We start from the raw sequence: 24,020 nt of genomic DNA on the forward strand, positions 1-24,020 counted from the left end.
CACTAGTGGTCAGGTTTCTTCTTCTCCTGGATTAAGTGCACAAGTGAGGCTGTCATTCTCCCGCTTGTGGTATAAGAGCTTGGAACACATGCCCCTGGTGATAAGCAGGCATTTATGACCTCTTCCTCCTCCCTCCCTCCCTCTCTCCATGGAGGGGAAGTTCTCAAACCCCACCTTTCCTGGTGAATAAGCTCTAATTGATGACTACGGTGAGACAGAAGATGCCTCCTGCTTTTGAAGGCGAGAACCACAGACACGGGGCTCAGTTTGCAGAACTCCCTCACTCCTCACCCAGAGTTAATTTGTGGTAATTAGATTGAGTAGGCAGAGGAAAGAAACTGCCTTCTCAAACAGTCAGGCAGTTTTAGCATGTCTGCCCTTGCTGCTGCTGCTGGAGAGGACCCTGTGGTGCTCCAGGTTTTTGGTGGAAGATCAACAAGCGGACCTTGGAAGGGTTAACCAGCCAGCTGTGTTTTTCCTCCCTCCTGGGCTATTTGCAGCAAAAACAAGAGTTTCTGTGGAAGGGCTGGGCAGCCTACATCCTGGTGGGACTGGCTCAGGTGGGCTGGGTATCTGTGCTCTCTTGACTAGACACCCCCAGCCACTGTCCCTTCCTGCTGAAAGCAGGGGTGCAGGGGGGAGCAATTTTGGCTCTTTTTCTTCCCTGTTCTTGGTGGATTTTGCAGTGAGTGGAAAGGGCTTCATGGCCACCGAGGACATTGACTGGCTCGACCTGCCTGGCAGGTGGACTTATGGAGTTTGCAGAGACGGGAGAATCTTCTTTATCAAGTACGTTCAGTTCTTGCTCTGTTGTTGTTTGTGGTTTTCCTGCAGCTGTGGATGGTTGGAGGAGTCCCCGTTTGTGCCAGGTGCAGGTGCATAGACTTCTGGGCCAACTCTTTGGTGGGAATGGCATGTGTGTTTGTGGAGAGACAATCCGAAAGAATGCTAACAGTTCGCACAAGAGAAGGGCAGGATTGGGTTTTAAGTCACTGCACAGAGCAAGGGGTCGTAGGGCACTTTGGCAAAGGACACTTTATTTATTTAGTTTCATTTCATAAAACGTATGCACCACTTGTTGGTAGAAATCCTCAAAAAGTTTGCAAAAAAGATAGAACAATAAAATTATAAAAAAGAAACATGAATACTTGCAGCCTGATCCTCAGCACAATCACTTGGAAGCAAGTTCCATCCATTCTAAGCATGTGATTGTAAATGTCTTTTAGGATTACAACTCTAAACTGCATTTTGATTTTCTGTTTACATGATCTGACTACAAAACTTTCATTGGGGAGAACCTGCTGGCTCTCTCCTGTTTTGTGTACTGCATCACTGATGTTCATCAGCATTTCATAGAAAAATAAAATGTCCTTAGCCCAGCTTGTGAAATGTTCCTTACCTGCTGCTGTAAGGTTCTCAGGCTGCTGTTTCTCGCCTCCCAGACGGCGTCCCATGAACTAAGCTGTGAACCAGGAAGTCCCCAGTTCAAATCTAGTTTCTGCCACAAGATCACTAGGTGGCGTTGGGCAAACAACTTTTCCCCCGCTTCTGCCCTGATGTCTGCAACACAGGGATGACAAAGCTGACCTACCTTGCAAGCTTGTTGTCAGGATTGCTGAGAATATAGAACCTGTAAAAAATGAAACATTATAAAGCTGTATCTAAATTAAATATTACTATTGCAAGTGGAAACTTCACCAAAATGTTGCAGTATGGAGTGGTCTGTTCGGTTCTTTTCCAGGATATTCCATTCTACCATCACACCATTTTTTCATCTTTTCTTCCTCCGTCAAATCAGCATCCTGTGCCCACTAAGCATGCTCAACCCCCATTGCTCTCCCTGTGGTAGTTCCCTCTTGTGTGTAGATGATGCCATTTTTGCTATGTAAGGTTCCACACTTCCATAATGAGTTCACTCTTCGTATATGGGATACCTTTTCCCTTTCCCTTCAGGCATTTCAAGGTGACGGGTGATGTTCTCCTCCTCCCTGCCACACAGCAGACTGCCAGTCTATGGCTTAACCTTTGGCAAACATGACAGAGTTTAAAGTCAGGGAGCCCACACGTGGCACATTTTATTGAGCTGTACAGCTGTATTTCTCCTTCTGGTGGCCACTGCAAAGTCAGCCTTAAGTCTACCCTACTATGAATGCTCTCCTGTATACCAAAGTGTAGCAATCTGGATTACTCTTGGCCCTTGGGTTGGGGATGTTTCTTGAATATGGTGATAATCCTTAAACTTTCTAAGTGTGATTGTTTTGCCCTTTGCAGCGATGAAACAAAATCTACTTGCTGGACACACCCAGGCAGTGGTTGTCCCGTCCAGAGTGGCCATTTTACTTGGTCAGGTAAGGAGATGCTATTACTTCCAATGCAATAGTTGTCTTCTTCTGTTGATAATTATCCTCCCTTCTTCTCACTGACAGAACATCTCTTGGCCAACACTATTTGTGTTAGAATAGTATCTGATATTTCTTTCAAAGAAGTGCTGGAAAATAGTGGGAATCCAAGGCGAAACCGATTAACATTGGTTCAATAAATGCCACTTGCTTATGCAGGGATAACACATGTGCTTTATTTTGTGTGTATCAAACTGAGATTTATGATCTATACCTGGAAGGTGCATCAGGACATAGGTACATAACACCCTAAAAAAAAGATGTCCATTATTCAGGTGTAAATGACTTTACTTTGAGTGAGGTGAATCTGCAAGCAGATGGCGCAGGAGAGGGACTTTCTCTGTAGCGATGCCATGAATTTTCCAGTTTTAAAAGTTCTGTTGAGAAAGATTAACTTTGCTGTTTAGTGCTGAATGTATTGAGGAAAGACAGATAGTATGGTTAAAATGCACATTCCATCCACAAGTGTTTCCATGACCTTTGAAATACCCTTCAGTGACAAACGTTTTAAAAGTCTCATGCAATACCCAGAATCAGACAGACACAGATACCAGAGTGTATTGGGTTCAGCTTATGGGAGTGGAGTGCTGTAAGGTGAAGCTGGCTGCAAATAAAAATATTCCTTGCCTGTACGTGGACTGAGAGGAGCATAGAAGCTGCTGGTATGGATGTAAAAAACGAATTGAGCTTTCCATCAGTTTTACAAGCCACATCAGAGAAAGGAAGATTCAAGCATTCCAATATGGTTGGAGGAATCCAGTGGGGCTTGCCTGTTAACAGCCTGCACTTTGTAATGAATGACATTGTAAGAAGCCTTCCTATTTTTTCTATCGCCTGCTTCCTTTTCCTCCTCCATGCATCAATTGTGATGATATTATTAGTAGTAGCAGTAGTAAATTATAAAATCATTCTGGAATTCCCTGCAAGAAGCTCTGGCAGTGTTTGAGGTTCTTGCTCTCTCTCCCACTCCACCCCCATTTTATCTTCACAACAACCCTCTGAGGTAAAATAGGCTGAGGAACAGTGAATGACCCCAGATTGCCCAGCGAGCTTTATGGCCGAGTTGGGGTTTAAATCTGGGTCCCCCTCAGTCCTCATCTGATATCTGAACCACTGCACCACCCAGTCTCAAAAAATCCCTGACGTCTGCATGCAGTGGATTTATTTGTTGCTGAATTTATATACCGCCCTATATATCTCAGGGCGGCTCGCAGAACAAAACCAGAATGCAAAACCACAAAATATATAATCAAAATAAAAACAACCCAATACTCATTTGAGAAACCACAATTTATGGCACAATGCTATGTACACTTAGCAGATAGTGATATTACTTTTTTGTGTATCTAACAGCACCAACCCTCCGCCAACCAAACTCGTCTAAACAGTACCCCAGCCCAAGGGTCTGTTTAGCAGCCTCAGCTTTTGCAGCTGGAGTCAATCAGGTCCCCGCCTTCCCAGGCCAGGTGGGAAAAGGTCTTCCAGGACTCACAGCCAAGATGGTCTCAGAGCTTGTTTGGCTGTAATTCCCATAAGCCTCAGCAGGAGATAATGGAAGCTATGGCCCACCAACACCTGGAGGGCTACAAGTTCCCTGCTCCTGGTTTCGAGGGGAGCAGAATATAAGAAGAGATACTCTGGTGTACCATTTTGAAAGTCAAATGCCAGCACGTGATTTGGGAGGAGATGGGTCGGTTTCAGGTGAAATTTCCTGAGATGCAACATTCCACACAGCTGAAAATCAGGTTTGTAATTGGGAAGCCGAAGAGTTGTCAGACAGGAAGGCCTCTTTCATCGAGGATCCCACTCCCTCCCTCCCCAGGGTTCACCTGCGGCTGTCCTTTCGAATATAAACTATGAAAGTTGGGGGTGGGGGAAAAACATAGCCATACTACCCTTTGCAAATTTTATTCTACAGAAGACTCTCCTGAACTAACACTCTGCCCTGAAAACAGGCAGCCTACATTTGAGTTTTGGGTCCAGTCAGGAACACCATTTCGGATTAGTATGTGTTGAGGGTGGAGGAGAGCAATATTTTTGAAATATTAACAAATTCTAGCACACTTGAGGTGAAATAGTAACCAAAAAAACCCAAAACAAGCGCACCCTCAACAACAGCTGATGCTGTTCTATGGTGATTCATTATATCCCACCCTGTGTAGATTTTTCCAAGGCACGGTTGTCATGTGTCTTCTTTTTACCAAGGGCAGGCCTCTATTTGAAAGAGTCCTCTGTTGAAATATGGCAAACTTATCTGATCCAAATCAATTGCTTTTTGAAAATTTAAAATAAGTCAGGCGACCCAACTCTGGATCTCTTGCAGAACATTTAGTTTGCCCCTCAGTGTGTAGAACTGCTATGCTGCCCGCCAGAGACATATATGTCTTCCTCCTTCATAATGCTACCCCTGTAGTGACTAACATGGGGGCCCTCTCTGCCCCCCATCAAACAAAGAGTTCCCCACTTCTAAGGAGTGACTGATGCCTGCTTTTGTCATTGTTTTTTTTTAGAGATGCCCAAAGGCTGGGAGATGGACACGATGTCAAATGGAGCAATCTTTTTTATCAAGTAAGTTAGTTGCTAATTTTTAGGATAAGCCAAGATGATGGTCCTACTTCATCCAGTGCTGTTTGGTGTTTTAGATGGGGTTCATCTCCTCTCTTTTCTTTTTACAAGGGGAGCCAAAATGGTGCCCTCCAGATGTTTTGGACTACAATTCCCATCAGTCTCAGCCACCATGACTATTGTCCAAGGACGATGGGAGTGGTAGTACACAGTGGCTGGAGGACATCTCACTGTCTACCCCTGGCTTATTTGTTATAGGTAGGTTTGTTAACATATTTTTATTGTGGTTAACCACATTGGGTGCTTTGTGTAGAAATACACTGTATGAATTAAGATAAATACATTTTAACATCTTGTCCAGCCTGCATTCTCCATGGCCTTCCCTTCTGGAACCTATTTTGGCTGCTACATTCCTCCCCAGAGCCAGCTGGCTTCATGTCAGGGAGTTCATGTATTCTTCTGCGGAGCTCATAAAAGACCTTGTTCAGTTTCCAGAGCAGTAGTATAAAATACATTTGTTTGCATTCCAGAGTAGTGTCTTCATGTTCTTGATCTCTCTACATGTGAAGTAATTTTCCACAAGATGGTGCCAAAGCTCACAATTTATACAAAAAGAGTGGTTGGGTCATTGACTTTCTGTCACTTGTCTAGAGCAGAAGGTGTTCAGCGACCAACTTTTGCTACGGTGTTTATTGTGCAGAATTGGTATACTACTATTGGTATACTATTTCTTGAGTGTGTCTAAGGTCTTTCTGTTTATGCCAGATTTAATGACTCAGGATACTTAGCTTATCCTTTATTGCACTTATATGCCACCTTTCCTTCAGAGAGCTCAAAGTGGCATGCATACATGGTTCCTTCCTGTTTTCATTAACACAACAACCCTGTGAGGTAAGATAGGCTGGGAGGTAGTGACTGGCCCAAGGTCCCCCAGTGAGTTTCATGGCTGAGTGGGGGTTTGAACCCTGGTCTTCCACCAGTCAATACTCAAACCACACTGAGTATCAGAGTAAATTGATAGTTATTGTGAGTGCAAAACTAAGGAAGAGTCACTAACATGTACTATGTTGCTGCTACTACTACTATAGAAAACAGGTATGGAGGGCATGGGAGTTGTAGTTCAGCAACATATTGGCAGCCAAAGGTCCCCATACCTGCTATCAATGTCAACTTAGAAGCAAGTCCCATTGAGTTAAATGGGACTTGCTCCCAGGTAAATGTATATGTAGGATTGCAGCTCAGTCTGGATCCAAGCCCCTGATTTATCAAAACCGAAGGTTCTTAAACACAGAATGAATTCCTTGGATTTAGAACCTAACCCCATATTCGAACCCATTCAACAGCTTTAACCAATGTGAGCAAAAACTGTTATTTACCTTCACTTGATGCATATAGTAATGTTCCCTTCATTATTTGGTGAGATGATACACAAGGAAAACTCAAACTTGTAGAGAATAAATATCTCTTTTCCTCTGTGTTCCTTCCCCACCCTCACAGGGGACAAACCAACACAGCTGCTAAAACTGTTCACACATATCTCTAAGCCAAATAACCAGGAGCAAACCTTGGCTACACAGCTCATGGTTTGTCAGAAGTGAAACAAACCATGACCCTTGGTTCAGACTTAGTTCTAAGCCAAACTGGGGTCTAGCTTTGGAAGCTGAAGTGGCAGCAGGACCAGGGGATGAGCAAAGCACTGCTATGATTTTTACCATGAGTAAAAACCAGGACAGGATGCTACCTTGTCATTTGTCTCAGGCAGCAACAGAATTATATATTTGTGTTGAGCAGTGGTTTAGCTTGATGTTATACATGAACTGGGCCACAGTTTGGATTGTTTTGGAGTAAAGAAGTTTCCACTAAGTGATGCCCATTGTGTTTAATGGGACTGTGATTTTTTTAAGTGAAAAGCTTTGCTTTTTTTTAAAGATCCCTTTGGCAGCCTTGGGTAGCATGCAAAACAAGGCCTATTTCTCTCTCCTCCGCCTCCTCCTCTCAAGCATGGTTGGCCGAAGCTTGCTTTGGCTGTGTTTAAGAGCCAAGTGGGCAGGGAGGGAGTTAATTCCTGGCTGCATCCTATCTGCGGTGTGGGAGTGGCTTGGCAATATGGGGCGCAATGGAGTAAAGCCTCCAGTGAAAGCCAATCCACTCCCATCATCCCCTAAAGCTTTGAGGGGATTAGAGGCTCAAGAGTAGTTATTTTTCCTTCCTGTGACCCCTCCCAACCCTGTACCATCTGTGGCGCCAGCTCTGCCCATTCAGAAAGAGCAGCTAGATGCCAGCCACAGACAGATACCCCATTCTGAAGGATCTCTCTCTGTAACTGAAACTGCAGCTCTTCTCATAGCCCCTCCAGACATCTTTGGACATTCCTCATGATTTGTGCTCATAATGGTATCAGGGCAGTTATACACAGGCCTGTTGTCAACGCTGTTTATGCCTGCAAAGGCTTCAGGGCAGACATACTCCATTTGTAGTTGGTGCATGTTCTATAACGTCCTGCTCAAATCCTTTAAACTTTTTATATTGCAGATGTTCAGGATTATTCTTTGTCCTGCGTTTCTTGCAGTGTAATGAAAGGGTGTCCCTCTGGGTGGCAATAATGCAATAACATTGGGGAACAATGCCAAAACAACTAACAGTGTGGCATGATGTGTGGATGGTCCACCACTAATGTATCAATGACATGTTGCATAATACATCTGCCAAACATAAAAACCCCATAACCATTATGGAAAAGGCCCTTAATGTTTCTGTAATACCTACTAGAAAACATGAACTTGGTGGTCTGAGACCAAATTTACCCACAGAGGAGCTGCATATCAAGACTTGGCAGCCAGCCTTGCAATATTAGGCAGAGTCAGTGCTTTTTCTTCTAGAAAAAGGGTCTGGTACTGTGTACCCTTGAGTACCCCCAGAAAAAAGCACTGGGCAGAGTAAGGTGGTTGCCTCAGGCAGCAGATGCTGGAGGTGGAGTAGGGTGGGCTGCATCCATAAAATGTTCCAGGACATACCTGGGTGTGCCTACAACCTGCCCTGTGTTTATTTAACTAGCCTGCTGCCTTCCAATACAGCAGAGAATGCTGTCCCTCCACTGCTGTGGAAAAACCCAGTTGCCTTCTGTATGTGCATGTTTGGAGGGACAGGGCAGGGCACTATCTTGTCATTTGTCTCAGGCAGCAAAGTGTGTGTGTCTATAGCTATAGATATACGGTATATAAATACAAATAAACAACAGCTTTTCTTTACACCCTCTAAGAGGTTTAACTGTTTTCCAGCCCTTGACATTTGAACCCTGGTCTCCAAGGCCACCGCGACATACTTGATGTGTGAGTGTTTATGTGGGATATAAAGCATAGGAGAATGTGTTTTTTTATTATTAATGAAATTGAGATGCTAGCTAGTCAGCCATTCCAAAAGGTGGGCCCTGTACACATTGTACAGAACATCCAAGCCCTGGCTTTTCCTGCTTAAAGGGACTGTCCAGTGAGGGGGCCAGGCTCAAATTTCACCAAAATATCTCCTGAAGCGGCAACTGAATGTTCAGTTTCGCATTCACCTTACAAATGGATGTCTGGTGCAAGCCTATGCAGATCTCATCAGGTCACCTGAGTTCAATGGGGCTTACTTCCAGATAAGTGGCGAATAGGATTGCAACCTTAAATCCTGCATACTGGAAGAGTCCCTGGTCTTCCGTTACCAAAATATAAAGTTGTACGGAAAACACAAAATCTTGTTATATTCACATAGTTACCTAAACCCCTTGCTATAACAAAGCAGTTGGGAGTCCCAAATATTGGCACAGTATCTTATTGTGCAACCTTCTCTCTGAGGAGTGCCAGCGTGGGGTGAGGGTTGCCAGAGAACTGTGAGAGTTAAACTAGACTTGACATGGGAGACCCGTGAACAAGATTTCTCATGGTCGTCTTTTTAACAGCTGGGGTGAGTGTGTTCATAGCTGATTTGGACCAGACTATGCTGTGGTTGGAGCTGGTGGCTTTTAATCACTCCTGCATGCTATATTTCCTATTAAAGTACTCCCCAGTGTTTGGGGACGTGGGTGGTGCTGTGGGTTAAACCACAGAGCCTAGGACTTGCCGATCAGAAGGCGGTTCAAATCCCCGCGATGGGTTGAGCTCCCGTTCCTCGGTCCTTGCTCCTGCCAACTTAGCAGTTTGAAAGCACGTCAAAGTGCAAGTAGATAAATAGGTACCGCTCCGACGGGAAGGTAAACGGCGTTTCTGTGCGCTGCTCTGGTTTGCCAGAAACGGCTTAGTCATGCTGGCCACATGACCCAGAAGCTGTATGCCGGCTCCCTCAGCCAATGAAGCGAGATGAGCACCGCAACCCCAGAGTCGGTCACGACTGGCCCTAATGGTCAGGGGTCCCTTTACCTTACAGTGTTTGTTATTGGCTGGGGTGGGGGAGATGGCCCTTAATGCAATCTGCAAGCCCTACTCTTGATCTGAATTTTAGCCATATGATGCCGCCACCCTTTGTAGCCTTGTAATGAAAGTAGCTAAAAGCAGAGGCACAAAAGGTAATGGTGGGACCCTTCTTCTGGACACCCTCTTCCCCAACTGCGATTTACCCCATGGGTGTACAATGCACAGGTACCATGTGCCACACAAACCCTCACAGCTGCTGTTAATCGTGGTGCCCTTGGGGGTTTTGAGACTCAGGAAGTTAATGGTTTAATACACTATGTATATACCGGTACCTGCCTGAGAGAGTAAGTCCCATTGAATAGAGCAGGAGTTACTTCTGAGTAACCAGGCAGAAGCCTGTGCTGCGAAGTGCCCTCAATGTCCCTTGTTCATCACAGCCCATTTCCGGAGCTGGGAGCAGGTTTCTCTCGGTAATACAGCACTGTCTGTTCTCCTATTATCTTTTCCTGTGATCAGGGGTTAGTTTCTCTGGACTGAATACCTTGATTGCAACTTGGGGATTGAGCATGCAACTCTTAGCTGCCTCATTCATTCAGTGTGTGCGCGCGCATATCGGTGAAATGGGGCTGTATGGTGCTACAGCCCTTTGCGGAAAATCTTCAGGGACAGTCGTGAAGGAAAGCTACAGGAGGGCAATTCCTTTACGAAGACTACCCCCACCCAGAACTGGGTTTCTGCCCCTCCTGTATGGAGCGCATTGAAAAGATGGTTGAACCGCCTCCCTCCCTAAACGACGCAGCAGCATCTGCCAGGAAGAGCCGGCTAACGTGACCTGCTCCTTGGGGGAGCCTTTGCCCGGGCCCCGTGAATCCAGTTCTGCGTCTCTGTCTCCCTGCCATGGCTGGACACTGACTTGAAGGGAGGAAAGAAGCAGCACGACCCCCAGATATGGAGGAGGAGAGAGGGAAGAGAAGTTGTGCAGCGGAGCAGCCATGCCTTAGTTTCTGAGAGTGAATGAAAAGAGGGTGAGCATCGGTGGTGCGTGTGAAGACAGAAGCAGAAAGACTGTGGCTGTGTATGCAGTATAATTTAAAGCAACCCCCCCCCAACCCTGGGCACTGTAGCCTCACAGAGCTGCAGTTCCCAGCACCCTTCACAAACTACAGTTCCCAGTATTCTATTTTTGGGGTGTATATGCGCGCGCTTTAAATGTATGGCGTGTGCCCAGGGACCGCAGCTGCATTGCTACAGTGATCTTCCTCGGTGGTCCGTGGTTCGAGTCCCTCGTTTTGGTGGGGTGGGATTGTTGGGAAGCAGTGGGGAGGAGGGGAGAAAAAGACCAGGGAGTCCGCATTTGCTTGCTATTGCTAACCTCACATTTCCAAAAGATGTCTGGACTTTTGGGTGCGCAAAGGGGTCCTCCGCATCGCCCAAGCCCCAGGGCTCCAACAATGCGCCAGTCCCCCGCCCCAGAGCCCCCCACCCCACCCAGACCCAGCTCTGTGTGTGTGTGTGTGTGTGTGCGCGCGCGGACGATCGGGGGTGGGTAGGTGGGGGTCGCGTGCGCCCCGCTGACGCAGCACCTTTCCCTCCCTGGCTGCGGAAGGGTTAACCCCCACTCGGGTACTATTTACTCCTTGCGCTAAATGACAGCTCGGGCGTCACGTGACGTTTAAATCCCCCCGGAGAGCGCATGGAGCATGCCCAGCTCGGGCTCCTGGGGAAGGATGCCGGATTCGGCGGCAGCAGCGGCAGCAGCATCAGCATCTCCTCTTCGCTCTTCCCCCTTCTGCTTGCTCTTGGCGAGCCCTGGTGATGAATGGTGGCCGCGGGGAGAGAGATGGTGAGGAGCGGCTAGCGGGAGAGGAGGACGAGTGAGGAGGAATCCATCCGAAGGAAGGCTTCTGCTCCAGCCGGGCAGGAGGAGAAAGGAGGAGGAGAAGACGAGGGTCCTGGCTCGGAGCGAGCAGCAGCAGCAGGTCATCGCCATGGCTTGGAATCTGCCCACCCGGAGGCGAGCCGCCCGGAGCCATTGCACGGTGAGTGTCTCTCCCTCTCCGGCTCCTCCGAGAGCGGCAGCCTGCACGCGCCGCGCGCCCAGTCAGCCGGGCAGCCTTGGACAGGTGCGGCACGCAGCGCCGGGGCTTCATGGAGGATGCTGGCGAGAGCCAGGGCAATGACAAAGAACCTCCAGCTTCAGGCTCCTTGCAGGAGGGGGAAAAGTGGGGGGGGGGCGGGTGGAGGGATGAAAGAGAGGCAGCAGCTCTGGGTAGCTTGCCTTGCAGCCCCTCTCCTGACACCGCCTCCCTTTCTGCCTCGGATGGACATCCTGCTGTGGCGTGCAGGGAATGCTACTGAGCCTGCCTGGGCTGGCAGAGCCTGAGCTGAACGTGCCAGGGTGCGTGTGTTGCTGCTGGGCATGCAGTCTGCCTGCTAAAGGGCTTGTGTGCCTGTGCTGAGCAGCTCTCATAGCCCAAGGGTGTATGGGCCTTTTTTTGTTTTTGTTGGGGGGTGTACTGAGAGGCAATGCTGTGCCTCCAGGTACTATGGCCACCCCCTCCCCCGCCCCAGAAGGCTTGTCTATCTCCCTCAATAGGTTTTGACATCCCATCAGTGTTGGGGATCCAACTCTGGGAAGCAAGTGGAGTGGGAGGAAAGGAGGGGGGGGGATCTCGGCAGCCAATGCCAGCAAAGGATGTCCAAGATCAGGGTGGGCAAGCTGTCATTCCCTTTGCAAGGCTTCTGCTGGACAGAGGCATCTGTAACACACAAGAAGTGGGTAGAAATAAAGTAAAGGAAGAGGCAACCCCCCCCCAAATAATTGCCTTAAACTCCCTGGCAATTATTATTATTTATTAAATTTTTTAGTTGCTTCATCTTGCTCAGGGCACCCAAAGCGACTTAAAACCAGTCAACCAAACAAAAACTCCCAACATAGGAGAAAGAGGCTGGGGTACACTGCTAAAAGATGAAGGTTGCAACCCTGTGTACACTTACCTGGGATTAATCCCCATCAAGCGCTTCTCAGACACTGTGAGTGAGCCCTGCTTTGTGTAGCCAGTAACATTTTAAAAACCCCGGAGACAGTGTGTGTTTCATGATGTTTTCTGGATGGGCTGCCAGGGCTTCGGGTTTGTCAGAGCAAGGAGGGAAATTGGTGTTTCCTCCTCTTAAGGGGCAGCGAATGCATGACATAACAGGGATGGAGAGAGCGCTCTGTTTTCTTGGCAGAACTAGGTCCCTTGAGTGGTGATGCATTAATGCTGCCTTCCGTTTATCAAAGGTGCTATATTCAAACGCTCAAGCGAGAGCCCACTTCCAGATTAAGGAGCTGCATCCGGCTGCTCTAAACTTGGCCTTGCATTTTTTGCTTTAAAATCGGTTACAGGCATCATCTTTCAGATGCTAGTAAGGGTCTCTGTGCAGTTTATCTCACTAGTGTGGACATGAATCCTGTGTGTGTCTGGTTTTTATAAACCTCTCTCTCTGATCCTTCAGAATGAGTTATGGCTAACGTAATGCCAGCACATATTTGGCTGTTGTTGCTGTCCACTTGTTTCATTGCACACCCATGCCTGGTCACAAGAGGACAGGCACCATTCCCACTTATGGCAATGTAACTGGAGCTGGGACAGGTCCAATGCATACAGGCACCTAATCTAATTTTGGTGTCTTAATTCACATTGGAAAGTGTGGCTCCTGACCCTTTGATTTTCTCTGCCAAATAGCTGCCACTGCCAGTAGCATCAACAAGATACTGCAGGAAATTGAGCTGCCTTGAAAATGGGCAGATCAATAGAAGCTCCTTGAGCTTCATCTGGTAATTATTTGATTTTGATGTAGGATTCCAGTTCTGTTCCTCTTCTTGACATGAGATCCTGGTGCCAAGCTTTGGGTTCATAGATAGAAGACACAAGTGGTTTCCTCTTTACCTCCAATTACACTATATAGGGTGAACAAATCAATTTCTTTGCTTGCTCACTGTGTTGGGTCTAGTCTTTGACTTGGAGACATGCTTTGCTCAGATTGTAGCTTAGACATGCTACAATCAATGGAGTTTGAGGCTTAAATCCTACCCTTTGGGCTGTCTACTCCCTTTTCTTCCTTGCATCACCAACAGAAACCAATTTGATCCCTTGGTTTTTAGCATCATCATCATAATCAAACAGCTCCAATTCATATCTTCTATTATTAGAGATCCTTAGCAAGCTGACACAGCCTACTACACAAACCAGTTGAGCACTGAAAAGCTGATTTAGTTCCATTATGCATTTTAACACCTCAGTCCTAAAACTGTTACTTGGTATCAGTAATACTGATGCTTGTAATATATTTAGTCAGGATGAGGGTATAAATGCATGCATATTCAAGTAACTGCTTTGTGGATCACAGCTCCAACAGGCCAATGAATGCATCTATGTTAATACAGCATGCAGGAAGTCAGCTCCAGCCTATGATACAGTAAATTCTTTTTATTATGCAGCTGTTAAAGCCCGGTAAACATGTTCAGATTCTTCAGATGTTATCTGTCTAACATGCATAATCAGGTCAATTAAATCCTGATGTTTTGGGGTGTTATGGTGTCTGAATGAATTTTAATGCTGTGGAAAGAAGCTGAGTTGATAGCCCTGGGTAGGAGAACAATGTTGTTGTTTTTTATCTCTCTGCCAGGTATATCACACACTAGCTTTTCATGCACTGTGCTTGAAAACAGGCACTTCTATGATTGCCTAAAGCAGTGGTTTTCAACCAGTGTGCTGTGGCACCCTGGGGTGCCTTGAATGATGGTCAGGGGTGCTGCAAGTAACACTGGCCTCTGTCCCTCTTTCCTTCCTTCCCTCCTCTAATGCTCTCTTGAGTCTCTGCCTCTCAAAGGCTTCCACGGTTGTTCATTGCAGCAGCCCTGCTGCCACCACTGCTGCCTCCCATGGTAAAATGTTGGCTTTGGGCAGAGAAGCTCTTAATACTTTTTTGGGGGGGGGTGTAAGCTAGTTTTTATATTTTTTGCAGACTTATTTGGAACTGCTGAGTGTGCAGTGATCACCTAGGCAGCCACTGAAAAAACCCCAGGTTTGAGAAGCACTCTTTTAATATCTTTGTGAGCAATTTCCTTCTTCCCCATCCAGTTTATCTATTTTCAGAAAGTGAAAGCATCCTATCATTAGCCTCATCATCTGAATTTTGGGGGGGCAGCTGAATGACTACATTGTCCTTTTGTACTCTGTGGAGTCTTGTAGGGCTGATTCTCATAAGTCAGTGTTTTGGGGGTGCAGCTTATGGGCATTGACTAAACTTAGAAACTGCTGGCCTCCAGTTGAGAGCATATCTTTTTGAATTGTTATTAGGGAGAATTCTTTTCTGGTTTTTTTTAAGTTATGCACTTTTCAAATGATTTTTAATATACCTTACTTTTAAAAAAATCAATGAAATGCAGTATAAAAACAAATTAAACGGCCGCATTAAAAGCCAGCAAAAAACAACCCCCAATAAAAATAGTAGACATGGTCATCAGAAACCTTCTGGAATAAAGATGTCTTCAAACACCACCTGAAAAGGGAAAGAAAGTAAGCTGATGGACTTTCCCAGGGAGCATATTCTATAGCTGTGGTATACCACTTAGGAAGCTCTCTCCCTGATTCCATTCAATCAGATATAACTCACAATGGGACAAAAAACAAGACCCTAATGCAGATTTTAAGGCTCAGAGTGGCAGAATGGCATAGTCTGCAATTTTTAGGATACAGGATTTTTGCTCGTTACAAGCTGCTTCAATGTGGCCAGGAGAGAAAATTGGAGTTCTCTGGTATCTGAAGAAAGGGATGCTTATCTTTTTGACAAACAGGATTTCTCTGAGCCAAGGAGGCATCTTCTTTTTGATGTTTCTGAGAATTCCAGACGACCCATTTGTTGAGCTGATAGGGCGATTAGACAATGTTGCCTATTTAATAAGTATTCATTCTGATTTGTGTGGGGGGATGCTAGAAGGTCTGCCACAGCAAGTGTTATCCTACACTTCCCAGTACATTTTCTCACCACAGAGGCTGTTTTTAGGGTGGTGTGTGACTGGTTCAGTTGCAGTGGGGGCCGCACTGCAGGGGGCACCACAACAATGCTGTAGAAGGAAGCATGAATTTTAGTGTTGCACAGGGCGCCACTGAAATTTGAGAGTCCAAACTCCACCACGGCACATCACTTTTCTTACTGGAAAAAGTCAGATCTTCAGGGGAAGCAGGTTTCTTGCACAGGAGCTCCAGATCAGCTTTAACTGTGCAACCTGAATTTGCCATTATGTGATTGAACCCTGTTCCAAAAGAACAGCCGTCTGGAAGCACCCTTTGAAATGAGTGCAGAGAACTAGGTTTAGGGGCTTTTCCAGATCACCTTATTTGCATTATAATGGGAATTTTCTTGTAGGATCCAGACATTCTTTCTCAAGGTAGTGTTTCTATTGTAGGACTATTGTCTTTTTAAACATCAAAACTATGGTGTGCGTATGTTTTTATTATCTGTCATCAGAAAAGAAAAAAAAAACATTTGCGCATTAGCTGACATTTCCCATCTTGTACAGTGGTACCTTGGTTCTCGAATGGCTTGGCTCCCGAACAAATCGGCTCCCGAACGCTGCAAACCTGGAAGTAAGTGTTCTGCTTTGCGAACGTTTTTCGGAAGCCAAACATCAGATGCGGCTTCCGATTGAGTGCAGGAAGCTCCTGCAGCCAACCAGAAGTTTTTGAATGGTTTCGGGAGTCAAATGGACTCCTGGAATGGATTACGGTATGTTCGAGAACCAAGGTACCACTGTACACTGATGATTTTCAGACTTTCTACCTTTCTGTTGAGGAAGCTGTGCAGGGTACCTGAAGAATCCATTGCTTATGATAAAGGATTGTCAGGTTGAGTGATTGTTCAGGTCAGGCGCTGGCCAGAATTCTTAGGCCTCAGTATTGCCCCACATGAACTGAGAATGTGCCATATACAATTGCTGACAATGTGTCTGCACATGCTGAAGGGAACAGTAATGGTGGACAATATAATTTTGTCCACTATCACCGATCTACTTGTTGTAGAGCCTTGATAAACAAGTTCCAAGGAACCCCAGAGTTCCTCAGAGCACATTTTAAAATCTGTCTTAACTTTAGCATGTGTGTGTATGTGACTGAAAACTTGTGTGATCTCTGAAAATGACATCCATCCCTTGACCCAGAAAGCTTCAAGCCTGTTATTTATCTCTCAGAACTTTACTAGGCTTGGCATATTCTGTGCCAGATGGTGGTTATAATGACTGTATAATCCAGAGACCAGTGAAACAGTATGGCAGGTTCTGGCTCAAACGCTACAGGAAGGAGGACAGAAATAAGGCCACACTCTCCTTGAGGATTTGATTAAGTCTGTGGTGATACGTTCTGTTTGTAGGTTCTTGGCCACATATGGATTTATGATGAAGGGACATGGGACCTACCACAAAGCTGGATGCAGTGGGGAGGAAAGTTGTTCACAAAATGGCTGCCATGGGAATGTGGCCATTCACAAAATGGCTGTCACCTTTAAAGTAGCAGAAAAGGAGGCAATACAAGAAAATGGTGCAAATTTGGGAGACTTTAATTCAAAGTCTTTGGAACTAAGGGGTCAGTCTTGTGAAACCCAGCTTAAGAGAACTGCATGGCAGAATCCCAAATATCATTTTATCTGGGGGGGGGGGGAATGCAAGTGCCTAATAGGTCTTGAGCAAATATCCTTGTGGGTAGTTAGGGGAGGTCAGATTCATCGGGTGCATGCTTTTGGCTGGGAGAAAGGTTGTCATGCAGAGTTTGTTATTGTGCATGTTGGTCTGTGGCCTAGTATTAATGAACCCCCATTGGTTTTCTGTTCTAGCAGTTGGTTGAAATGGAGGCAGAATGAGCCCCATAGGAAGAATAAGATGTTTTTCATACAGATGAGGGGGGTGGAATCTGAATTAATTACCTCCTGTTTCCCAAATAGGCTTAGAACTGTCAGAACTAATTTTCCCATCTGGGGCTTGCAATGCATGGCATCCTCGACAGGGGAGAATATTATCTTGTGGGGGAAGGGAGGTTACTAAAGAGGACGGAGGTACGTTTGCCCCCCTCCTCCCTCCCAGTTCCTTGTAATTCTGCAGCTATGATGGAAAGGCTTTCTTCCGCCTTGAGAAAAGTAAAATAAGGACAGAGCAAGCTGTGTGACAAATGGCTTTCAAGCAATTGCTGTCCCAGTAGCAGGCAGCCTGCCAAACTATTTAAGCCCAATAATAATATAGTTCAGCAAATCTGAAGCCACCTAGGAAAACAGCAGCATTCAGCTTGCTGACAGGCACACATGCTTAATGCTCCATGCTTAAGTTGGAGGAGAATCTCCCAGAAACATTTACAATATGGCGTCTACTGGACTCTACTTCTAACAAAGACTATCCAACAGAGGGCAGTGGTGAGTAACCTTAACTAAGCTCAGTTGCCATCCTTTTAACAACTAGTTTTAGATTTCCCTTTGAATATTTTCTGGCATGTTATGATTATTAGTCAAAAAACATGGTGTTCTTTGTTTTGATCTGTTTTGAAAAAATGATAATTTCCCCTTTATTTTTTTTCAACCATTGATTCCAAACCCTGAAAGAGTTCAGACTGTGCTTTTGTGGGTGGGTGGAGAGATTGGGCCACAAAATGACTGGCTTCAGAGTACATTATGTGATGTAAAAAACTCAACATTGTGTATTATTATTATTGCTTTATTAAGGTGTGCCAAAAAATACAGAGGCTAAATGATTGAAGTAACTGAGCCAATGATATTTCAAAAAGATTGTGGGTCTGAGTACTGCTTTGATGTGCATGGCACAAAATGGCTTCCTTCATTTCCCCTCAGTTGTGCGTAGATATTACTGATTCACTGGGCTAAGGAACAAAGAAGCAGGTGTGTTGTATTGTTCATGTAGTGTTATGTTGTTCATCATGCCATTAAAATTGTATCTGATTATCATGTTTCTGGACCGTTCATTATTCATGAAATAAGGGTATGTTTTTATTCAGATTAAGTAATAAAAACCTGCTATGATATTTTTCTGTCCTTGGACTGTCTTTGGTTTTAGAGAATCCTGCATGTGGATTCAGTGCAGATGTTGGCTATCACCTGGACAGTTTGCCTATTTCTTGTTATGAAAATATATAAGCCAGAATTACTTTCAGGTTTTGGATCTTGGAACACTGAACAGTTCTGTGCAATTTTTGGTAAGTGTAAAACCCAAATTTGCTGCCAGACTGCTGGTAAGGTGTGTCCCTTGCTTTAAAGAAGCCTCATGGAACAGGCCATTAAAATAAATATAAGTTGGGCATTAAAAGAACTGGCTTGGCTGGTTTAAAAACACGGAAACAAGCCCCTGGATGGTTTGGTCGTGTCTGCTTATGATCTGGTATCAGCAGTTACCACTCATTTCCAGCTAAATACATAGCCTGTCAAGGGCTGGCCAGTCTTTATAGACCACGGGCTTTGACCTGGTGTGGTCTCATGCATTTCACAAGCATTGGTCCCTGAAGCCTTCTGACCTTGCTGTAGATTCATTATGGCAGCCATGTTTGCTTTCTGAGTTCCCATGGTAACCAAATAGTAGGAGTAAGTGGTCTTGAAATGGCTTGGAAATGAAGAAGGGATAACAGCGACCCTCAAACTGAAGAGTGCAAGAGGATAGATTCTGTGTTCTGAGGATTTAAATCTGAATGCCTCAGTTCAGAGGTTCCAGGACATAGTCCCTATATAGTAGCTGTAACGTGCAAGACAGTCTGCAGCAGTCATAGCATGGCCATTGCACCACCAAGCAATCATCTTGGAGACAGAAGACACTGTGTGAACTATCCACCTGATATAGGCAAATGGAGCCATTCCAAGTTGGGCAATGTTTTGTCAGGACGGAGGGAGTTAGATGAAGTATAATCGGAAGTCTGAGCAGAAATATGTGCTTGAATTTGAATCAAATAATACTGAAAGGATGCAGGAGTTTTAAAATATGCATTAATGTTTCAAAATGAATGTGCACAGGGCACCCTGCTGCTATGATTGCTCGTAACTGCTTTGCCCCGTAATGAAACAGATCATTCTTTGTTGATACAAAAATCCACATGAGTGGCTTTTGCATTGCAGTAGTTACCTTCTCCACTCAAATGTTTGGTGCTCAAGTGAATATACAGTACCAGTGCTCCTTAAAGTGCTGCCAAGCACAGATGCTACAGCTGCCCTCTGTGTTTAGGGTTTGAGGTCATGCATCGATTTGTCCCTATCGATATGTAGCATTGCTGCTGTGTTGTAAGATGCCACTTCTGCTTTCCCCCAGGCTACATTAAATGTGACACACATCCCCCCCCCTGTTGATCTATAGCAGACTGAAGAAATCTCTCTTTATTGTGGAGATAACTGAAAGCCTCTGTTGATCTATAGGGCTGGAATGGATTCATTTATAGTGTACAGTCCAAACTTTACTACGACACAAGCATAAAAGGAGGTGCATCATGGTGGTATTCCTAATGATAGCACAAGTCCTTGTAAGCTGCATTTGCTAAACATATTCCTTGATTTTGAAGGGATATTTCAGGCTGCCATACATCCAGATTTCCCCGGACATGTCTGGGAAAAGCAGAATGACATGTGGGCAGATTTTCACTAAATCGGTAGAATGTCTGGGAAAACCTGGTTGTATGACAAGGAAGGGGGCTCAACAACTTTGCCCAGATTTTCACTTTGGGGAATATGGCAACCCTAGGATATTGCATAGGGTGGTGGAGTTTATAAAGTCCAGTTTTTGGTTACTCTGACTCCACCCCCTCCCTTTATGATTACCTGTTCATGTCATATTTCACTTTTCATCACAGTAAAGGATAACTGCAGGCTTTTCTTTTGGATATGGTCAGTTGTAAGAAGACACACATACCATGTACCTTGCCAAGCTCCTTACTGCCTCCTGTTGGCTGCTTTCCATTTTGGAATCTGAAATACTGCTATTCTTCTTTCTCTAATCACTGACACAAGTTCAGGGTGAGGTTATGTAGCTGTCTGGCTGCAAGGGAGTGTGTGCAGGTTTTATCTCCAGACCTTGTTCATTCTTCAGCCCAGACCTGATGTCAGGCAGCAAATAATTCTGTGCAAACACCAGCCAGACATGTGCATTATGACTTAATCCTCCCTTGTGACTGGCATGGAGGCCTTAATCCTCGGGTGTTACTGAAAGCGTTGTGTGCGTGTATGCATATGTGCTACAGAACAAAAAAAGAATGTATCTCACTTCTTTGGAAAGCACCTTTTAGATGTGTGGAATAATTAGAACAGCTCTCTCTCCCCCCTGCCCTCGCCACAGTCCAAACGCCATGAACATAGAGCTGTTTTTTTGCTGTCACTGATGGGAATGGAGCAGAATGAGGCTGACCACAGGTGTCCAATACCCAGTGGATTCTGTGGCCACGACATTTTGGAAAAGCTTTGTGTTGCCGCATGCTGTCTGGGCCGAAAAGTGCTCTGCATGCTGAGGATCTCTTCCAAAAGCCCAAACACTATTGAGGTGGGGTTGTAATGGTTAGAGTGTCAGACTAGGACTTTGGGAGACCAGGGTTCAAATTCCCACTCAGCCATGAAGTTAACTGGGTGGCTTTGACCCAGTCACTGCCTCTCAGCCTAACCTACCACACAGGGTTGTTGTGGGGGGTTACATGAGGAAGGGGAGAAGAACCTTGTATGCCACCTTGAAAAAAGATTGGATATAAATGCACCCATTTGTCAAATGCACCCATGGTGAAGAGTTCTACCCACCTGTTTTGGGAAGAGGCTGCATTTTCTCTTTTTTGGTCATGTGTACATAGACGTGGGCTTGCCGATTGGAAGGTCAGCAGTTCAAATCCTCATGACAGGGTGAGCTCCCATTGCTCAGTCCCTGCTCCTGCCAACCTAGCAGTTCGAAAGCACGTCAAAGTGCAAATAGATAAATAGGTACTGCTCCGGCGGGAAGGTAAACGGTTCGCCAGAAGCGGCTTAGTCATGCTGGCCACTTGACCTGGAAGCTGTATGCCGGCTCCCTCGGCCAGTGAGATGAGTGCCATAACCCCAGAGTTGTCCATGACTGGACCTAATGGTCAGGGGTCCCTTTACCTTTATCTTTTTACGTAGAAAAAAGATAGATGAGCAAATAATCTGATCTGGAATACAGCCTATCTGTCCATCTCTGCTTCTCCCTTTAGCTGATGGAACTGTTTCTGTTTTTTCCTGCCTCTGTGATCCGATGATGTAGATGGTAGGAAGACTGCCAGGACTTAGGGTGCACAGATGACAGCCAGATTTCCAAAGGAGGCTTTGTTTCTCCTGTTTTACCCTATGTGTGGCCAGATGGGAAGGTGTGATGAGGTTGGTCCTTTAGAAACCAAAGCAGAATTCTCTTGAGTGATTTGGCCTGTTGTTTGATCTCAGCAGCCGTAGCTTCCATGCGCCTTAATACAGTTCCTCTAAAAATCACATCCCTTTCTCTACCGCAGAAGATTCCTCCAGGAGCGCTTTGGCTTACGACTGTTTGGTATGCAGCCCAAGTCTCATGCATTGCAGTCAGAGTCCTATTGGGATGGAGCCTGCGTCTATTGAAGAGTGTTCATCTCTGAGCGCAAAGCAGGAGCTGTGAGCTTAAAGGAAGGAGAAAGAGGGCATTTATCTAAATGGGAACAAATATTCAAAATAACAGTAGTCACTGTTTGTGCCTCCCTCGTGAGTAAAGGGTTGGGAATGTTTGGGACAGGGTGTGAAATATGATGCAAAGGCTCATATGACAACAAGGGAAGCGGCTGGATTTCAAAGGTTGGTAGGGCTGGATGAAGTTCAGCAAAGTCCAGGCTGCGTGCACACACACACATCCATGCAGGAGACATTCTGCAACCCATCACCCATAGGAGGCGCTGAGAACCCAGGTGTTCATAAAGTTAAAGGAAATAGGGGAGAATCAGTATGATGTAGTGGTTAGAGTGCTAGACAAGGACTCTGTTTTCTTAGGGTGTAACTAGTTGTGTCAGAGCACAGCTTTTTCACTATATTTAGACTGGGGAGACCTGGGTTTAAATCCCACCCAGCCATTAAGCTGACTTGGTGACTTTAAAGGCAGCCATTGTTTGGCAGCCTAACCTACTTCACAGGATTGATGGATGAATGAAACGTACATCAATCTAGGCAACTTGGAGGAGAGAAAAATGTCACAAATAGAGCACAATAAATTGAAAACCGCATCATTCAGCAGTACATTTCACAGCGCCTGCTTTAAAGGCATGGAAAAGAAGCAGGGAGTCACGTGTCCTAGTTTGTCACCAGGCCTGAAAAAGAGCTGTTTCAAATCTGCATGACAATTTTAAGTACTTCTTTAGATGAACATTCTAATTTGCAACCTTCTGAAGGAAAAGAAAAGGGTGGACTAGTTATTTTATCTTAAATGTAGGCTCTTTTTGTCGTGTGAATGGGCTGTCAGTCTGGTGTCTTATTGCAGCTCTCTGTGCTCGCAAGGCCCTTTGTCCCATGTCTGCTTATTTGGCTTGGCAGCCTGGGGTGGTGGCAGTGCAGGGCCTCCTCTGAACTGGCCTATCAGCTGCCTGATTGACTCTAATGTGCCTCTAGCCCCACCAGCAGCCACCCAGACAGGCGTTAATTGCAGGAGCTGGAAAAAGCAATAATTAAGAGATAATGAGAAGGCTTTTGTGTGAGTCTGGCGTCCTGCATTCCTGTCAGCAAACATGCTGCTTGGGTGCTGAACCACCCAGTTCCTCCTCTTTTCACACATAGGACCAGCTCTGCTCACTCCTCTTCAATGGAGCTGATGCAATAGGCAGGCCTACAAGCCATTGAGACCCTGGACTCTTGCCAGCAGCACTCCCCAAGCGCCATTGTGTTGTCAGAGGTGCTGACGGAAGAGAGTTCTGAGGGACATAATCCTTTCAATGCAATTTGGAGGAGGACAATGGAGATTGCTTTGAACCGATAGCTGTCGCCCACATCTGCACTGGGTCCTCGTTGGGTTGCCAACTTCTCAACTGACGCTTGCACTGTGGCTTTTTGACAGCCGGGGATGGGGGCATTAGGAGGTGACATTTGGAAATAAACATTGTTGCTTGCTAAAGTCAGCCGATCAAGCTGCTGTCAAAAGCATGGAAGCAAGGGTTTGTAGTACCTCTAGGCGTTTCCACAGCTTATTTTGTTTCTTTACTGCTGTGTCCCCCATGTTTATGAAATCGTATCTCCCTTTTAAATGGGCAGATTGAACCTTAGCACATTGTCTCAGAAGCCCCACTGTGTTCAATGGAGCTTACTTGCTAGAAAATACACATCTCAGATTGCATCCAGACTAGGGGGATGCTCACATTAGTGGCGTAAAATGCAGTAAGGTAATTTGTCGTTCACATCAGAGAGGGGGAGATCTTCACCCTGGGTGCATTATGTTTTTGGCTTCCCTTCTCTTGCACTGCCCTCCTGGGAACTCCTATTCATGAAGCTGTCATCTGTGCATATGTGCTAACAGTGCATGTATGAAGGCTGTTCAGAGTCTGTTCACATTACCGCTTACTCCACATTCAGTTTTCTAGTTGGATTGAAGCTGGTTTGAGGGGGGAAATACACCAAAGAGCAGTATTTGTCAAAAACAGAAGCAACCAAATGG

The 24,020-nt window shown here is 45.6% G+C and overlaps 1 protein-coding gene across 11 annotated transcripts in view; it reads left to right on the forward strand.

Moving 5' to 3' along the window:
• The first annotated feature begins 245 nt into the window (after window positions 1–245).
• Window positions 246–24,020, forward strand: part of PLEKHA6 (pleckstrin homology domain containing A6) — a 185,965-nt gene continuing 162,190 nt past the window's right edge. For 5 of the 11 annotated variants that reach the window (XM_081914538.1, XM_081914543.1, XM_081914530.1 and 2 more), the window contains exons 1-3: window positions 248–789; window positions 2,272–2,348; window positions 4,910–4,967. In XM_081914538.1, coding sequence (XP_081770664.1) covers window positions 704–789; window positions 2,272–2,348; window positions 4,910–4,967 — 221 coding nt within the window. In that variant the 5' untranslated portion in view covers window positions 248–703. Of the gene's footprint in view, window positions 790–2,271; window positions 2,349–4,909; window positions 4,968–10,351; window positions 10,378–11,237; window positions 11,392–24,020 lie in introns of those variants that run through there. The other 6 variants (XM_081914539.1, XM_081914531.1, XM_081914540.1 and 3 more) reach the window with 4 other exon arrangements.

Source organism: Podarcis melisellensis, assembly GCF_964234715.1.
Source record: "Podarcis melisellensis genome assembly, chromosome: 6".
In the NCBI taxonomy this organism is placed as follows: Eukaryota; Metazoa; Chordata; class Lepidosauria; order Squamata; family Lacertidae; genus Podarcis; species Podarcis melisellensis.